The sequence below is a fragment of the Eretmochelys imbricata genome, chromosome 9 (assembly GCF_965152235.1).
Source record: "Eretmochelys imbricata isolate rEreImb1 chromosome 9, rEreImb1.hap1, whole genome shotgun sequence".
Classification (NCBI taxonomy): Eukaryota; Metazoa; Chordata; order Testudines; family Cheloniidae; genus Eretmochelys; species Eretmochelys imbricata.
In genome coordinates, this window is record NC_135580.1 from 56,992,983 (window position 1) to 57,009,356 (window position 16,374).

The 16,374-nt window shown below is 47.5% G+C and overlaps 2 protein-coding genes across 4 annotated transcripts in view; both read right to left on the minus strand.

Moving 5' to 3' along the window:
- Positions 1–16,374, minus strand: part of VAMP7 (vesicle associated membrane protein 7) — a 51,924-nt gene that overhangs the window by 29,892 nt on the left and 5,658 nt on the right. The window lies entirely within an intron of this gene.
- Positions 79–2,491, minus strand: LOC144270227 (uncharacterized). Its single transcript, XM_077826567.1, has 2 exons — positions 1,578–2,491; positions 79–741 (listed from the first exon to the last, which is right to left on the minus strand). Exons 1-2 carry the CDS (start codon positions 2,047–2,049, stop codon positions 167–169), a joined length of 1,047 nt encoding a protein of 348 aa, XP_077682693.1. The 5' UTR covers positions 2,050–2,491; the 3' UTR covers positions 79–166.

Here is a 16,374-nt window from a genome sequence, read left to right on the forward strand (position 1 = left end):
TGTTTGCTTCACTGACTGGCAGTGCCTGTTTCTTTCCTGGGCTAAGGTATCTTTTACTTTATGCAATAATAAAGAATGTTTTCAAAGCCAAAAAATCCATTTATTGAAAAGAAACACAACTGCTTGGGAAACAAAGGGCAAGGGGGTGGGGTGGGGAATGGTACAATCACAGATTTGCGTATGTCCTTTTATCAAACTCAGCCTTCCTGTTTGGAGTGCTGTGCAATGAGTGCTGCACTTCAGGATCGCTATACTGCATGGTGATGGGGGTTGAGTGCAGTGGGTAAGGGTCATAGTTTTCAGGGCTGGGTGGTGAAGCTACAGGCGTTGGAGGCAGCTGGCGGGGGTAAGAACCCGGATGTTGGGGAAAGTGGGTTGGAGGTGACATGGGGGCACAAGGGAAAGAGTTTTGGGACAAGGGCTGCAAGGGGGCTCGGACATGGTAGTGCTCCGCCTGCATGGCTACGAGCGCCTGGATTGAGTCCACTTGGCGCTCCATTATGCTTATCAGCCAATCCGTGCTTTGCTGCCGCAGCACCATGCTTTTGTGCCAGCGCTCCTCATTCTGCTGACGGATCCTCCTTTCACTGTCCCACCACTCCTGCACTTTTTGATTTTCATTACTTGAATGCTGCATTACTTCATGCAGCATGTCTTCCTTGCTTCTATGTGGCCTCTTTCTGATTCTTTGGAGTCTTTCAGCCGGTGATAGCATGGATGGCTGAGATCTCAAGGTTGCATCTGTAAAGGAAAAATGCAACACTTAACAGAGGCAGCATTGTTCACACCAGACAGAGCAATGATTCCCCTGTACTTAAGGGCAAGCACAGTCTACACAATAGCATAATTTGCCCGTCCCAAAGCAAGAGCACATAACCCACAGGGGCCCCAAAATAGTGAGTAAGCACAGGGTCAAGCGTGACTGGGGGGAGGGATAGCTCAGTGGTTTGAGCATTGGCCTGCTTAACCCAGGGTTGTGAGTTCAATCCTTGAGGGGGCCATTTAGGGATCTGGGGCAAAAAAAATTGGGGATTGGTCCTGCTTTGAGCAGGGGGTTGGACTAGATGATCTCCTGAGGTCCCTTTCAACTCTGATATTCTATGACTGATTGTTTCACGGCTGTACTGTCCTCTGGGTTTCTGTGCCTTGGGGAGAGCCAACAGCGGCAGGGGGCCTCTATACTGAACACTGTCCCCACATTTTCCACAGGAGTTCGTCCTTGAAGATCTCACTGCTGACGGTAACCTGGGAAGCAAGGGAGGGTCTTCTGCTGCAATGCGGCTTCCTCCCTGGCCCATATGCAGCTTGCCTGTGTGCAGCAATGGTCCCCCCCACCCCTCACGGCACAGTGCCATGGACAAATTAGCCTTACTGGGACAAGGACCACAGTGGCTCTCCCGAGAAACCTTCGCAAGCGCATTGCCCAAGTTCTGGATGAGACCTCTGAAGAGATCACTGAGGCCAATTACCACGATGTGAGAGAGCACATCAATGCCCTATTCTGCATCTAGGCCTAACCCTCCTAGCCCCAAGAGCCCGCACGGAATAACTTGCTTCCCAAAACAAAAGCCACTTACCGGGAACCTCCTCTGGTGTTTGTCCTTCCCCAAGCACCGGCCACTGCGACTGGCTACTTTCCTCCTGGCTTGAGAACAGCTCCTGGCTGCATGCATCTAGGGATTCCGGGGTGTCTTCCTCCACCTCAGCACCCTTGCTCCCGCTTTGCTCCTCCTGCCTTGTTGAACTGGGCTCTGAAGTGTCCATGGTGTAACTCAGAGTGGAGGTGGGGTCGCCCCCAAGTATCACATCCAGCTCTTTGTAGAAATGGCAGGTTGCAAGGGCAGCACCGGAGTGGCTGTTTGCCTCGCGGGCTTTGCGGTAGGCATTCCGCAGCTCCTTCACTTTAACCCTGCACTGCAGTGCGTACCGGTCATGGCCCCTTTCCATCATGTCCTTTGATATTTGCCCGAAGGTATCGTAATTCCTATGGCTGGGGTGCAGCTGACACTGGACAGCTTCCTCCCCGCAACAACTGATGAGATCCAGCATACTGCTATTGCTCCATACTGGGGATCACCTGGTGTGTGGAGCATGGTCACCTGGAAAGATTTGCTGAGAGCACTCCACACCTGGCTGAGCAAACAGGAAGGGGATTTTCAAAATTCCCAGAGTTTAAAGGGCGGGTCTGATAGTTGAGGTCACCTGAGGGCAGGGCAGTAGAGTTCAAAGTGATGACCAGAGTGGCTAGAACAGGTATTGTGGGACACTTCTGGAGGCTGATCAGAGCGCACCAACAGACCAGGGCATCCACACTGGTGCTTCGGCACTCCAGCGGGGGTGCACAAAACGTTATTCCATTTGCCGAGGTGGAGTACCAGGAGCGCTCTACGTGCCTTGCCAGTGTGGACGGCTAGTGAGCTAGTGCGCCCAGGGCTCCTTTAATGTGCTCTACCTCGCAAGTGTAGCCAAGCCCTTAGCCTCACTATGTTCATATCTCCCACCACCCTCCCGCATCTGTACAATGATCAGAATATCTATTTCACAGAAGAGATAGTAAGTTACACAGAGAAAGGCGTACAGGAATGCAGATCATCATCATCAGCAGCACTCAAATCATCATGCAGAGCAGATGGCTTAACAAGGGGTTTAAACCATATTTTCAAGGAGTCCCCATCAGCTCTTCTGCTGTTTGAGCCATATCTGATGGTAAAAAACTGAGGCGCCCTGCTTGCACTGACCTAAAAGTCACTTATGAAAGTGACTTTAGAAGCCTGACCACAACAATCTATTGCTCCTTTCTACCAATATCTGGAAACCTACCTGCTGTAAACCAGACCTTGTTTGGCAGCGCATTAGCCCAATACAAAAGAACTACTATTAACCCTGTAGTAGGACGATTTTGTGTTTGTATTTTGTATGATTTAGAATGAAGGATAAAGAATAATGAGATAATAATGTAGCATGTATTAAATGCACTGATGTATGATTTGACCATATCCTGCCAGCCATCCTTTTTGAATAGCAGAAAGGAATGGCTTGATACGCCATCGGTAGAGATGCATTAGCCAGAATTTCTGTGTGTCTGGATTTTAAGGGAGTAACAGACCTTTGAGAGTCACCATTTTGTTGTAGGTTTAGCATTCTAAAATAAGTAAAAGAATGCCATGATTGTTTTCTTCTGCACTGCAACTTGATGTTCCTGTTCAAAATGTTCTGTGTAAATTAATTGTTTTGTGTGTGAATGAGGAATGTGTGTGTTGAGATAAGTGTGAAGGCCATCGCTGAACCAGATGGTCTAGGGAGGAACTGGAGACAGATGCAAGAGCACCAGGAGGCTGCAACAAGCCCCTACTGAAATATCAGAGGAGGGCAGATTGACTTCTCGAAAGATGAGACAGGCACCTATCAATGGGGACAAGATAACTGTAATCAAAACCAGCATGGGACAACTCCCTGAGAGAGTTGATGAAAGATAAAAGGATGAGAAAAACATTTAAGAAAACAAGCACTTGCCAAACAGTAATTGATTACAGCAGGACGGTGCAAACCTCATTGGTCCCAATGAAGGAAAATCATTATATAAACAGGGTGCCACACTATGAAACTTTGGGTTGTCATGCCAAGACTTCCCCGAAGCATCATGTCGTGACTAACAGAACCCGGCTCTTGCTACCCGTGATCAACCTAGCTGGCCACTAGATTGTTCCGGACTCTGGACTGGTAACATCGACTGGCAGGACAGAGAGAGAGAGAGAGATAGCGTGTGTGTGTCTGTGCTAATTGTTGTATCTTTAATTAATTGTTGTATCTTTAATAAACACGGCGCATTGCCTTTTCCCCTGAAAAAGATCCCATGTGCTTCTTATAAGCATAACAATCCCCTTCCTCCAAAAGTCTCAGAGAAATCAAGGTCCACAAACTTGCCCGTTTGCAAGGGAGTGCATCATTGTAGTCTGGTCAGACAGAAGTGCCCTTATGTGTCTTGAGACAGACCTTTCTGGAAGAGAAGTTGCCTTGACCTCTTCATAATCAGATTTCAAACTGGGCAAGTTAGTTTGCTTGCTCAGTTTAAGTCTTTTCTCATCCAGAATTATAGAGAAGTTCTGCAGTCACACCTGACATGACGTTTCTGCAGTCACACCTGACATGACATTGACAGTTACATGACATTGCACCTTTGCAGAACACCAGAGCAGGGAAGGAGATCCACACCAGAAGAGGCAAACAGACTCCACAATCAAGATGACTGTGTGGAGTCTGCTTGTTGCCTCTGGTCTGGGAAAGCATGAGTCCATGGATCTTCAGAGCACATTGCTAGAGCTGAAGAAGTTTCTTATTGAGGGTTAGAGAGTTAAAGTATTACAGCAAGAATTCAGCCTAAGTGCAACCAGACATGGTTGAGTGCATCAGTTACCAAACAAATACCTCCCTCCACTATTCTGAAAGGCAGGAAACGGGCTTAGCCCACTGGACACATCTATCTCTTTGTATGCTGTAGTCACCAGAGTGATTTTAGAGCTGGGCCACGATGATATAAAAAGGCACATGCCAGGACTGACTAAACTATAGAATCACAGAAAGTAGGGCTGGAAAGGACCACGAGAGGTCAAGTCCAGCACCCTGCAATAAGGCAGAAACAAGTAAACCCAGACCATCCCTGACAGGTGTTTGTCCAACCTGTCAAAAAAGCCTCCAATGAGGGGAATTCCAAAAAAAACCAAAAAACACAAAAACAAAAAAACAAACCCCCCCCACCCTCCCTTGGAAGCCTATTTCAGAACTTAATTACCCTTATAGCTGCTCTATACTACGAGTTTGTTGAATTTAGCAGCGTTAAATCGTATTAACCCTGCACCCGTCCACACAACGAAGCCATTTTTTTCCAACATAAAGGGCTCTTAAAATTGATTTCTGTACTCCTCCCCAATGAGGGGATTAGCGCTGAAATCGACATCACCGTTTCGAATTAGGGTTAGTGTGGACGCAATTCGATGATATTGGCCTACGGGAGCTACCCCACACTGCATTATTGTGACTGCTCTGGACAGCATTCTGAACTCGGATGCACTGGCCAGGTGTACAGAAAAAGCTCCGGGAACTTTTGAATCTCATTTCCTTTTGGCCAGGTGAGCTCATCAGCACAGGTGACCATGCAGAGCTCATCAGCTCAGGTAACCGTGCAGTCCCAGAATCAAAAAAGAGCTCCAGCGTGGATCGAATAGGAGGTACTGGATCTGATCGCTGTATGGGGAGATGAATCCGTGCTATCAGAACTACGTTCCAAAAGACAAAATAACAAAACATTTCAAAAAATTTCCAAGGCCATGATGGACAGAGGCTACAGCAGGAACGCAACACAGTGCCGCATGAAACTTAAGGAGCTCAGACAAGCGTACCAGAAAACCAAAGAATCAAACAGACGCTCCAGGACAGAGCCCCAGACATGCCGCTTCTATGCTGAGCTGCATGCAGTTCTAGGGGGGGCCGCCACCACTATCTCACCCCTGTCCATGGACTCCGATGATGGGGTACTCTACCCCATGCCTGAGGATTTTGCTGACGGGGAAGATGAGGAGCAGCTTGAGGAGAGCACACAGCACACCGTTCTTCCCGACAGCCAGGATCTTTTTATCACCCTGACTGAAATACCCTCCCGACCCAACCAACCCGGAGAAGGGACCTCTGGTCAGTGTACCTTTTTAAATACAATACGTGTTTTAGAAGCAAGCATTTTTTAATGATTAATTTGCCCTGAGAACTTGGGATGCATACGTGGACAGTACAGCTACTGGAAAAGTCTGTTAACGTGTCTGGGGATGGAGCGGAAATCCTCCAGGGATATCTCCATGAAGCTCTCCTGGAGGTACTCTAAAAGCCTTTGCAGAAGGTTTCTGGGGAGAGCAGCCTTATTCCGTCCTCCATGGTAGGACACTTTACCATGCCATGCTAGTAGCAAGTAATCTGGTATCATTGCATGACAAAGCCTGGCAGCGTATGGTCCCGGTGTTTGCTGGCATTCAAGCAACATCTGTTCTTTATCTCTGTGTTATCCTCAGGAGAGTGATATCGTTCATGGTAACCTGGTTGAAATATGAGAATTTAATTAAGGGGACATTCAGAGGTGGCTGTTCCTACTGGGCTGTTTGCCTGTGGCTGAAAAGAAATCCTCCCCGCAGTTAGCCAATGCGGGGGGGCGGTGCGTTGGCGCTGAGCTGTTCGCGTTTGGCTAGCAGGGATCTTCCCTGATACCAGCCACACCGGAGGGGGTGGGGGAGGGAGGGGTAAATTGATCATCCCAGAGAATTGGATGGGGCGGGGGGGTAGTTTGGTTTCTGCTGCTGCACCTTAATATGAAAACTGCAGCACTAAATGGCCAACTCAACGGGCTTTGCTTGGTATGGGAAAGAAGGGGGCTGCTGTTATGAAGGTTGCAGAAGCCGAAAGACTATGGCTTACCATGACCGCCTGCAAGCTGAATTCTGTTGCCCGGCACTGCGTGTGTTATCTCTAACACCCAAGCAGCAGGCACTCAATATAAGATGCAAAATGCGACCTTGTACCAAAATCACATGTGCTATGTAATGTGAATAGTGTTGTTCACCGTGAAAGAGTATAGCCATTGTTCTGTAAAATGTATCTTTTTAAATACTTCACTCCCTTTTTTTCCTCCCGCAGCTGCAAATGTTTCAAGCCTCCCTCCTTCACCCCAAAGGCTATCTCAGAGAAAGCGGCGAAAAAAAACGCACGTGCAATGAAATGTTCTCTGAGCTCATGCAGTCGTCTGGCACTGACAGAGCTCAGCAGAATGTGTGGAGGGACACAGTAGCACAATATAGGGAAGCGCCAATGAATGTGAGGAGGGGAGGGACGATACAGATGACAGGTGGAAGCAGGAAGATTAGAGAAGGCAGGATGCAAAGCTGGAGCTACTGCGGGATCAAACAGACATGATCCAGCGTCTGGTGGAGGTTCAGGAACAGCAGCAGGATCACAGACTGCTGCTGCAGCCCCTGCTTAACCGCCCTCCCTCCTCCCCAAGTTCCATAGCCTCCTCATCCAGATGCCCAAGAACGCGGGGGTGGGTGGCTCTGGGCACCCAACCACTCCACCCCAGTGCACAGCCCATGCAACAGAAGGCTGGCATTCAACAAGTTTTGAAGTGGCCTTTTCCTTCCCTCCTATCCTCCTCCCACACCCCACCCGGGCTACCTTGTGAGTTATCTCCCTATTTTTATAATCAATTAATAAAGAATACATGGTTTTTAAAAGACAGTGACTTTATTTCCTTTGCAAGCAAGCTGTGATCGAAGGCGGGAGGGTGGGTGGCTTACAGGGAATTAGAGTCAACGAAGGGGGTGGGTCTTCATCAAGGAGAAACAAACAGAAGTGTCACAGGGTACCCTAGCCAGTCATGAAAGTGGTTTTCAAAGCTTCTCTGATGGGCAGCGCTTCCTGTTGTGCTATTCTAATCGCCCTGGTGTCTGGCTGCGCATATTCAGCAGCCAGGCGATTTGCCTCAACCTCCCACCCCACCATAAACATCTCCCCCTTAATCTCACACAGATTGTGGAGCACACAGCAAGCAGCAATAACAATGGGAATATTGGTTTCGCTGAGGCGTGAGCGAGTCAGTAAACAGCGCCAGCGACCCTTTAAACGTCCAAATGCCACTCTACCACCATTCTGCACTTTCTCAGCCTATAGTTGAACAGCTCCTTACTACTGTCCAGGGTGCCTGTGTATGGCTTAATGAGCCATGGAATTAAGGGGTAGGCTGGGTCCCCAAGGATAACTATAGGCATTTCAACATCCCCAACAGTTATTTTCTGGTCTGGGAAGTAAATCCCTTCCTGCAGCCGTTTAAACAGACCAGAGTTCCTGAAGATGCGAGCGTCATGAACTTTTCCCAGCCATCCCACGTTGATGTTGGTGAAACGTCCCTTGTGATCCACCAGTGCTTGCAGCACTATTGAAAAGTACCCCTTGCGATTTATGTACTCGCTGCCTTGGTGGTCCGGTCCCAAGACAGGGATATGCGTTCCGTCTATAGCCCCACCACAGTTAGGGAAACCCATTGCAGCAAAGCCCTCTACTATGACCTGCACATTTCCCAGTGTCGCTACCTTTGATAGCAGCAGCTCAATGATTGCGCAGGCTACTTGCATCACAGCAACCCCCACAGTAGATTTGCCCACTCCAAATTGATTCCCGACTGACCGGTAGCTGTCTGGCATTGCAAGCTTCCACAGGGCTATTGCCACTCGCTTGTGAACTGTGAGGGCTGCTCTCATCTTGGTATTCTTGCGCTTCAGGGCAGGGGAAAGCAAGTCACAAAGTTCCATGAAAGTCCCTTACGCATGCAAAAGTTTCAGAGCCACTGGGAATCATCCCGAACTGCAGCACTATGCAGTCCCAGCAGTTTGTGCTTGTTTCCCGGGCCCAGAACTGGCGCTCCACGGCATGAGCCTGCCCCATTAACACCATGATCTCCAAACTGCCGGGGACAGCGGTTTTAGAGAAATCTGTGTCCATGTCCTCATCACTCTCGTCACTGCGCTGCCGTTGCCTCCTCGCCTGGTTTTTCATGTTCTGGTTCTGCATAAACTGGACGATAATGCGCGAGGTGTTTACAATGGTCATAACTGCTGCGCTGAGCTGAACGGGCTCCATGCTTGCCGCGCTATGGCGTCTGCTCGGGTAATCCAGGGAAAAGGGTGCGAAAAGATTGTCTGCCGTTGCTTTCACGGAGGGAGGGTTGACTGACGACATTTATCCATAACCACCCGTGACAAATTTTTGGCCCCATCAGGCATTGGGAGCTTAGCCCAGAATTCCAGTGGGCAGCGGGGACTGCGGGATAGCTACCCACAATGCACCGCTGGGAATGTCAACGCTTGCCACGGTACTGTGGACACACACCGCCGAATTAATGTGCTTAGTGTGGACACATGCACTCGACTTTATACGATCTGTTCCCAAAAATCGACTTCTGTGAAATCGGAGTAATTTCGTAGCGTAGACATACCCCTATACTTAGAAAGTTTTTCATTGCTTGAAACCTTCCAGCAGAAAACCACCACATTTACCTATCTAAAGCCCAAATGGAGAAGAAAGCCAAGCCAAAAGTAGACTGGATCCCAAACACAATTGCATCTCTGTACAAGCCAATGTACTGGGTCTTAATAATCTCATGAGAGGCCGAAGCAGACTGGGATTCCTGACTATGATCTTGAAAGAGCAAACGGGACTACAGAACCACCCCATTACGCAGCAAGCGGCTGTCTCTATTAGTGTCTGATTAGGTAATAGCTAGAGTACAAATTATGCTTCCTCAGCATAAGCCAAGAATCCACTGGAGACAGGATGCGTAATGGCCAGCAGCTAGTCTGGACTAACTTGTGGCATGTCCTTGACAAGTCACCTAACCTCTGTGTCAGTTTCCCCACTTGGAAAAAAAATGAGGCTGACCAGGAGGCATATGTTAAGGCACTTCATGCTTTTGGATGAAAGGTGCTGTACAGATGTAAGTATTTTTTCCTTTCCACCTCCCTCTTACACTTCCTGGGCTCCTTTTAGGTGAAAACTTTAGAGACTCTCAACACCTCTCCTTAATCTACTTCAAGGAATGGTATGACACCCCACTACTTCAAACAGAAGTGGGGAAAGGACGCAAACTGCATCTGCAGTAGGAGAAGAGAAGGAATCAAGCTTGAGTCTCCCACACTGCAGTGCATAGCCACCACTGAGGCACTACAGGTCACTGGGTAAGAGATGCATTTTGGTCTAACAGGAGAATGTCATTGATTGATTCAAACAGTATGTCATAACTAGGAAAAAAACCCCATGACTAGGGTTGCCAGGCATCCAGTTTTTGACTGTAACGCCCAGTTGAAAAGGGACTCTGGCGGCTCCATTCAGCACTGCTGACCAGGGCGCTAAAAGTCTGGTTGGTGGCACAGCGGGGCTAAGGCAGGCTCCTGGCCTGCCCTGGCTCCGTGCGGCTCCTGGAAGCGGCTGGCATGTCCAGCTCCTAAGTGCAGGGGCAGCCATGGGGGCTCCTTGCGCTGCCCCCACAGCTCCCATTGGCCATCTGAACAATCTGGATAAAATCTTCCCCCCACCTACAATTATTTGTGCTATTCTTAAATGCTAATGTTAAAGAGGTTCCACCCTTCTTGTGGGTGCTTGGTTTCAGAGCGGTAGCCGTGTTAGTCTGTATCAACAAAAAAAACGAGGAGTACTTGTGGCACCTTATGCCCAAATAAATTTGTTGGTCTCTAAGCTTTCGTGGGCTAAAACCCACTTCATCAGATGCATGCAGTGGAAAATACAGTAGGAAGATATATATACACACAGAACATGAAAAAATGGATGTTGCCATACCAACTGTAACGAGACTAATCAATGAAGGTGGGCTATTATCAGGAGGAGAAAAAAAATTTTTGTAGTGATAATCAGGATGGCCCATTTCAAACAGTTGACAAGAAGGTGTGAGTAACAGTAGTGGAAAAAATTAGCATAGGGAAATAGTTTTTACTTTGTGTAATGACCCATCCACTCCCAGTCTTTATTCACGCCTAATTTAATGGTGTCCAGTTTGCAAATTAATTCCAACTCTGCAGTTTCTTGTTGGAGAATTGCGACTTTTAGGTTTGTAATTGAGTGACCAGGGAGGTTAAAGTGTTCTGCAACTGGTTTTTGAATGTTATAGTTCTTGACGTCTGATTTGTGTCCATTTATTCTTTTGCATAGAGATTGTCCAGTTTGGCCAATATACATGTCAGGGGGGCATTGCTGGCATATGCTGGAGTGCCCCAAGGGTTGGTCCGGGTGCTGGTTTTGTTCAATATCTTCATTAATGATCTGGAGGATGGTGTGGATTGCGTCCTCAGCAAGTTTGCAGATGACGCTAAACTGGGAGGAGAGGAGATACGTTGGAGGGTAGGGATAGGATACAGAGGGCCCTAGACAAATTAGATGATTGAGCCAAAAGAAATCTGATGAGGTTCAACATGGACAAGTGCAGAGTCCTGCACTTAGGACGGAAGAATCCCATGCTCCGCTACAGACTAGGGACCGAATGGCTAGGCAGCAGTTCTGCAGAAAAGGACCTAGGGGTTATAGTGGACGAGAAGCTGGATATGAATCAACAGTGTGCCCTTGTTGCCAAGAAGGTCAATGGCATTTTGGGCTGTATAAGTAGGGGCATTGCCAGCAGATTGAGGGACGTGATCGTTCCCCTCTATTCAACATTGGTGAGGCCTCATCTGGAGTACTGTGTCCAGTTTTGGGCCCCACACTACAAGAAGGATGTGGACAAATTGGAAAGCATCCAGCGGAGGGCAACAAAATTGATTAGGGAACTGGAACACATGACTTATGAGGAGAGGCTGAGGGAACTGGGATTGTTTAGTCTGCGGAAGAGAAGAATGAGGGGGGATTTGATAGCTGCTTTCAACTACCTGAAAGGGGGTTCCAAAGAAGATGGATCTAGACTGTTCTCAGTGGTAGCTGAGACAGAACAAGGAGTAATGGTCTCAAGTTGCAGTGTTGGAGGTTTAGGTTGGATATTAGGAAAAGCTTTTTCATTAGGAGGGTGGTGAAACACTGGAATGCATTACCTAGGGAGGTGGTGGAATCTCCTTCCTTAGAAGTTTTTAAGGTCAGGCTTGACAAAGTCCTGGCTGGGATGATTTAGTTGGGGATTGGTCCTGCTTTGAGCAGGGGGCTGGACTAGATGACCTCCTGAGGTCCCTTCCAACCCTGATATTGTATTCTATGATGGCATATATCACATTGGTAGATGTGCAGGTGAATGAGCCTCTGATGGTGTGGCTGATGTGATTAGGTCCTATGATGGCGTCCCTTGAATAGATATGTGGGCACAGCTGGCAACGGGCTTAGTTGCAAGGATAGGTTCCTGGGTTAGCGTTTTTGTTGTGTGGTTGCTGGTGAGTATATGCTTCAGGTTGGGGGGCTGTCTGTAAGTGAGGACTGGCCTGTCTCCCAAGATCTGTGAGAGTGAGGGATCGTCCTTCAGGATAGGTTGTAGATCCTTGATGATGCACTGGAGAGGTTTTAGTTGGGGGCTGAAGGTGACGGCTAGTGGCATTCTGTTATTTTCTTTGTTGGGCCTATCCTGTAGTAGGTGACTTCTGGGTACCCTTCTGGCTCTGTCAATCTGTTTCTTCACTTCAGCAGGTGGGTACTGTAGTTGTAAGAATGCTTGATAGAGATCTTGTAGGTGTCTGTCTCTGTCTGAGGGGTTGGAGCAAATACGGTTGTATCTTAGAGCTTGGCTGTAGACAATGGATCATGTGGTGTAGTCGGGATGAAAGCTGGAGGCATGTAGATAAGTATAGCGATCAGTAGGTTTCAGATACAGAGTGGTGTTTATGTGACCATCGCTTATTAGCACTGTAGTGTCCAGGAAGTGCATCTCTTCTGTGGACTGGTCCAGGCTGAAGTTGATGATGGGATGAAAATTGTTGAAATCATGGTGGAATTCCTCAAGGGCTTCTTTTCCATGGGTCCAGATGATGAAGATGTCATCAATGTAGCGCAAGTAGAGTAAGGGCGTTAGGGAATGAGAGCTGAGGAAGCGTTGTTTTAAGTCAGCCATAAAAATGCTGGCATACTGTGGGGCCATGCGGGTACCCATAGCAGTGCTGCTGATTTGAAGGTATACATTGTCCTCAAATGTGAAATATTTGTGGGCGAGGACAAAGTCACAAAGTTCAACCACCAGGTTTGCCCTGATATTATTGGAGATACTGCTCCTGATGGCTTGTAGTCCATCTTTGTGTGGAATGTTGGTATAGAGGGCTTCTACACCCATAGTGGCCAGGATGGTGTTTTCTGGAAGATCACCAATGGATAGTTTCCTCAGGAAGTCAGTGGTGTCTCGAAGATAGGTAGGAGTGCTGGTAGCGTAGGGCCTGAGGAGAGAGTCTACATAGCCAGACAATCCTGCTGTCAGGGTGCCAATGCCTGAGATGATGGGGTGTCCAGGATTTCCAGGTTTATGGATCTTGGGTAGCAGACAGAATACCGCTGGTCGGGGTTCTAGGGGTGTGTCTGTGTAGATTTGTTCCTGTGCTTTTTCAGGGAGTTTCTTGAGCAAATGGTGTAGTTTCTTTTGGTAACCCTCAGTGGGATCAGAGGATAATGGCCTGTAGAATGTGGTGTTAGAGAGCTGCCCAGCAGCCTCTCGTTCATATTCCAACTTATTCATGACTACGACAGCACCTCCTTTGTCAGCCTTTTTGATTATGATGTCAGAGGTGTTCCTGAGGCTGTGGATGGCGTTGTGTTCTGCACGGCTGAGGTTATGGGGCAAGTGATGCTGCTTTTCCACAATTTCAGCCCGTGAACATCGGCAGAAGCACTCTAGTAAAAGTCCAGTTAATTGATTAGTCTCATTACAGTTGGTATGGCAACACCCATATTTTTATGTTCTCTGTGTGTGTGTGTGTGTGTGTGTATATATATATATTATATATATATATATATATCTTCCTACTGTATTTTCCACTGCATGCATCCGATGAAGTGGGTTTTAGCTCACAAAAGCTTATGCCCAAATAAATTTGTTAGTCTAAGGTGCTACAAGTACTCCTCATTTTACTTCTAGTGGGGAAAGAGGGAAGTAAGGCATCAATCCCTTACAACTAAAGCTTTGAATATTTAATGTATCAAATACGTACCCTCAATCTCTAAGAATATTTACAGTCATTAGAAGCATAACATTTAGAAATACCCAAGCTGTACAAGACCAACTCAAAACTTCCTGGAAGAAAATCTGGAACTACTTAGACAGCTTATTTAGAAAGAGCCTGAGTGTCTAAACAGGCCTTGCAACACACTCAAGGCAAACTGCCAGCCCAAGAGGGAGGGAAAGGAGGATGGATATATTACAGAGTTGAAGGCGTCTTTCAAGATGACTCTGCCAGATTTGAAATCTGGGGTCTCTTAGCAAGAATCTCAACTAATTTCAACTGCAGGCTGATGGATAAAAGAAAGGCTATCTGCAGAATAATCCAGGCCCAAATCATAGAGTACCTTGAACCATTCCCAGAAACAAGTTAGTGACCCAAAGTTGGGCAAACTACAGCCCGCGGGCCACATCCGGCCCTTGGGACCATCCTGCTCTGCCCTTGAGTTCCCAGTCGGGACAGCTATCCCCCGGCCCCTCCCATGCTGTCCCCCCTCCCCGCAGCCTCAGCTTGCTGCACCGCCAGCGGCGTGATTGGCTCCGGCTGGGCGGTGGGGCTGCGAGCTCCTGCCGCTCTGAGCAGCATGGTAAGGGGGCGGGAAGCAGGGGGGGTTGGATAAAGGGCAGGGGATTCTGGGGGGCAGTCAGGGGACAGGGAGCAGGGGGGGTTGGATAGGAGGTGGGGTCCCGGGGGGAGGGGGTGGTTAGGAGACAAGGAGCATGAGGAGTTGGAGGTTCTGAGGCAGGCAGTCAGTGGGAGGGGGCCAGGCTGTTTAGGGAGGCACAGCCTTCCCTACCCGGCCCTCCATACAGTTTTGCAACCCCGATGTGGCCCTCAGGACAAAAAGTTTGCCCACCCCTGTAGTAACCAGTATAGTGAAAATACAGATGTGCAGAAGACCAGTAAGTGAACAGGTTGCTGCATTCTGCATTAGCTGAAGTTTCCCAGTAATCTTTCAGAGAAGACCCAAGAAACTGAATGACTAACTCAATCAGGAGGTGAGGAAGAGAAAAGGAAGAAATCATGAGACACTTTACAGTTTCAGTCTTCTACAATTTGGGGTTTCATACTTATGCAGTCAAGTACCCCAAAATGCACTACAGCGCTTGGCATCTTTGATGAAAAGCGGCAAGAGACTTTGCAGAACTAAGGCCTAGACTACAGATAAGTGCTGAGAGAATTGAGTTAGATTGTTTGCTCATTCTTCATGCTCGCATGGAGCAGGGATCAATACAGACTGTCATAAATATAAAGGGAAGGGTAAACACTTTTAAAATCCCTCCTGGCCAGCGGAAAAACCTTTTCACCTGTAAAGGGTTAAGAAGCTAGGATAACCTCGCTGGCACCTGAGCAAAATGACGAATGAGGAGAGAAGATACTTTCAAAGGGGGGGGGGGGGGGCGGAGAGGGAGAAACAAAGGTTCTCTCTGTCTATGTGATGCTTTTGCCAGGAACAGAAAAGGAATGGAGTCTTAGAACTTAGTAAGTAATCTAGCTAGATATGCGTTAGATTCTGTTTTGTTTACATGGCTGATAAAATAAGTTGTGCTGAATGGAATGTATATTCCTGTTTTTGTAACTTAAGGTTTTGCCTAGAGGGACTCTCTATGGTTTGAATCTGATTACCCTGTAAGGTATTTACCATCCTGATTTTACAGAGGTGATTCTTTTACTTTTTCTTCAATTAAAATTCTTCTTTTAAGAACCTGATTGCTTTTTCATTGTTCTTAAGATCCAAGGGTTTGGGTCTGTGTTCACCAATGTAAATTGGTGAGGATTTTTATCAAGCCTTCCCCAGGAAAGGGGGTGTAGGGGTTGGCGGGCGGGGGGGGGGGAAGACGTTTCCAAGCAGGCTCTTTTCCTGTTATATATTTGTTAGACGCTTGGTGGTGGCAGCAATAAAGTCTAAGGGCAAAAGGTAAAATAGTTGGTACCTTGGGGAAGTTTTAACCTAAGCTGGTAAAAATAAGCTTAGGGGGTTTTTCATGCAGGTCCCCACATCTGTACCCTGGAGTTCAAAGTGGGGAAGGAATCTTGACACAGACATAGCACACTTATGTCTCTTCACTCAACAGTACTTCCCCCACTCACTAAGGAGAATTCCATAGTCTTCTTTGACTAGAAGACTGTGGTTACAGCTCAGAACTGGGGGTGTGAGAAGAAAGAAGGGAATTCTCATAAGCAAACTCGGAAAATGCAGCTAGATTAAATTACTCAGACTAATTATCAATGGTTCCCTATCAAACTGGGAGGGTGTATTTAGTGGGGTTCATAGGGGTCAGTCCTGGGTCTGGTACTATTCAAAAATTTCATTAATGACTTCAGTAATGAAGTGGAGAGTATGCTTATAAAATCTGCAGATGACACCAAGCTGAGAGAGGTTGCAAGCACTTTGGAGGACAGGATTAGAATTCAATATCACCTTGACAAATTGGCCTGAAATCAATAAGATGAAATTCAACAACAAGTGTGAAGCACTTCACTTAGGAAGGAAAAAAAAAATCACAAAATGGGGAATAACTGAATAGGTGGTGGCAGCACTGTGGAAAAGGATGTGGGGATTATAGCAGCTCACAACTTGAATGAGAGTCCACAATGTGATGCAGTCGCAAAAAAGGCTAATATTCTGGGGTGTATTAATAGGAGCATCATACGTAAG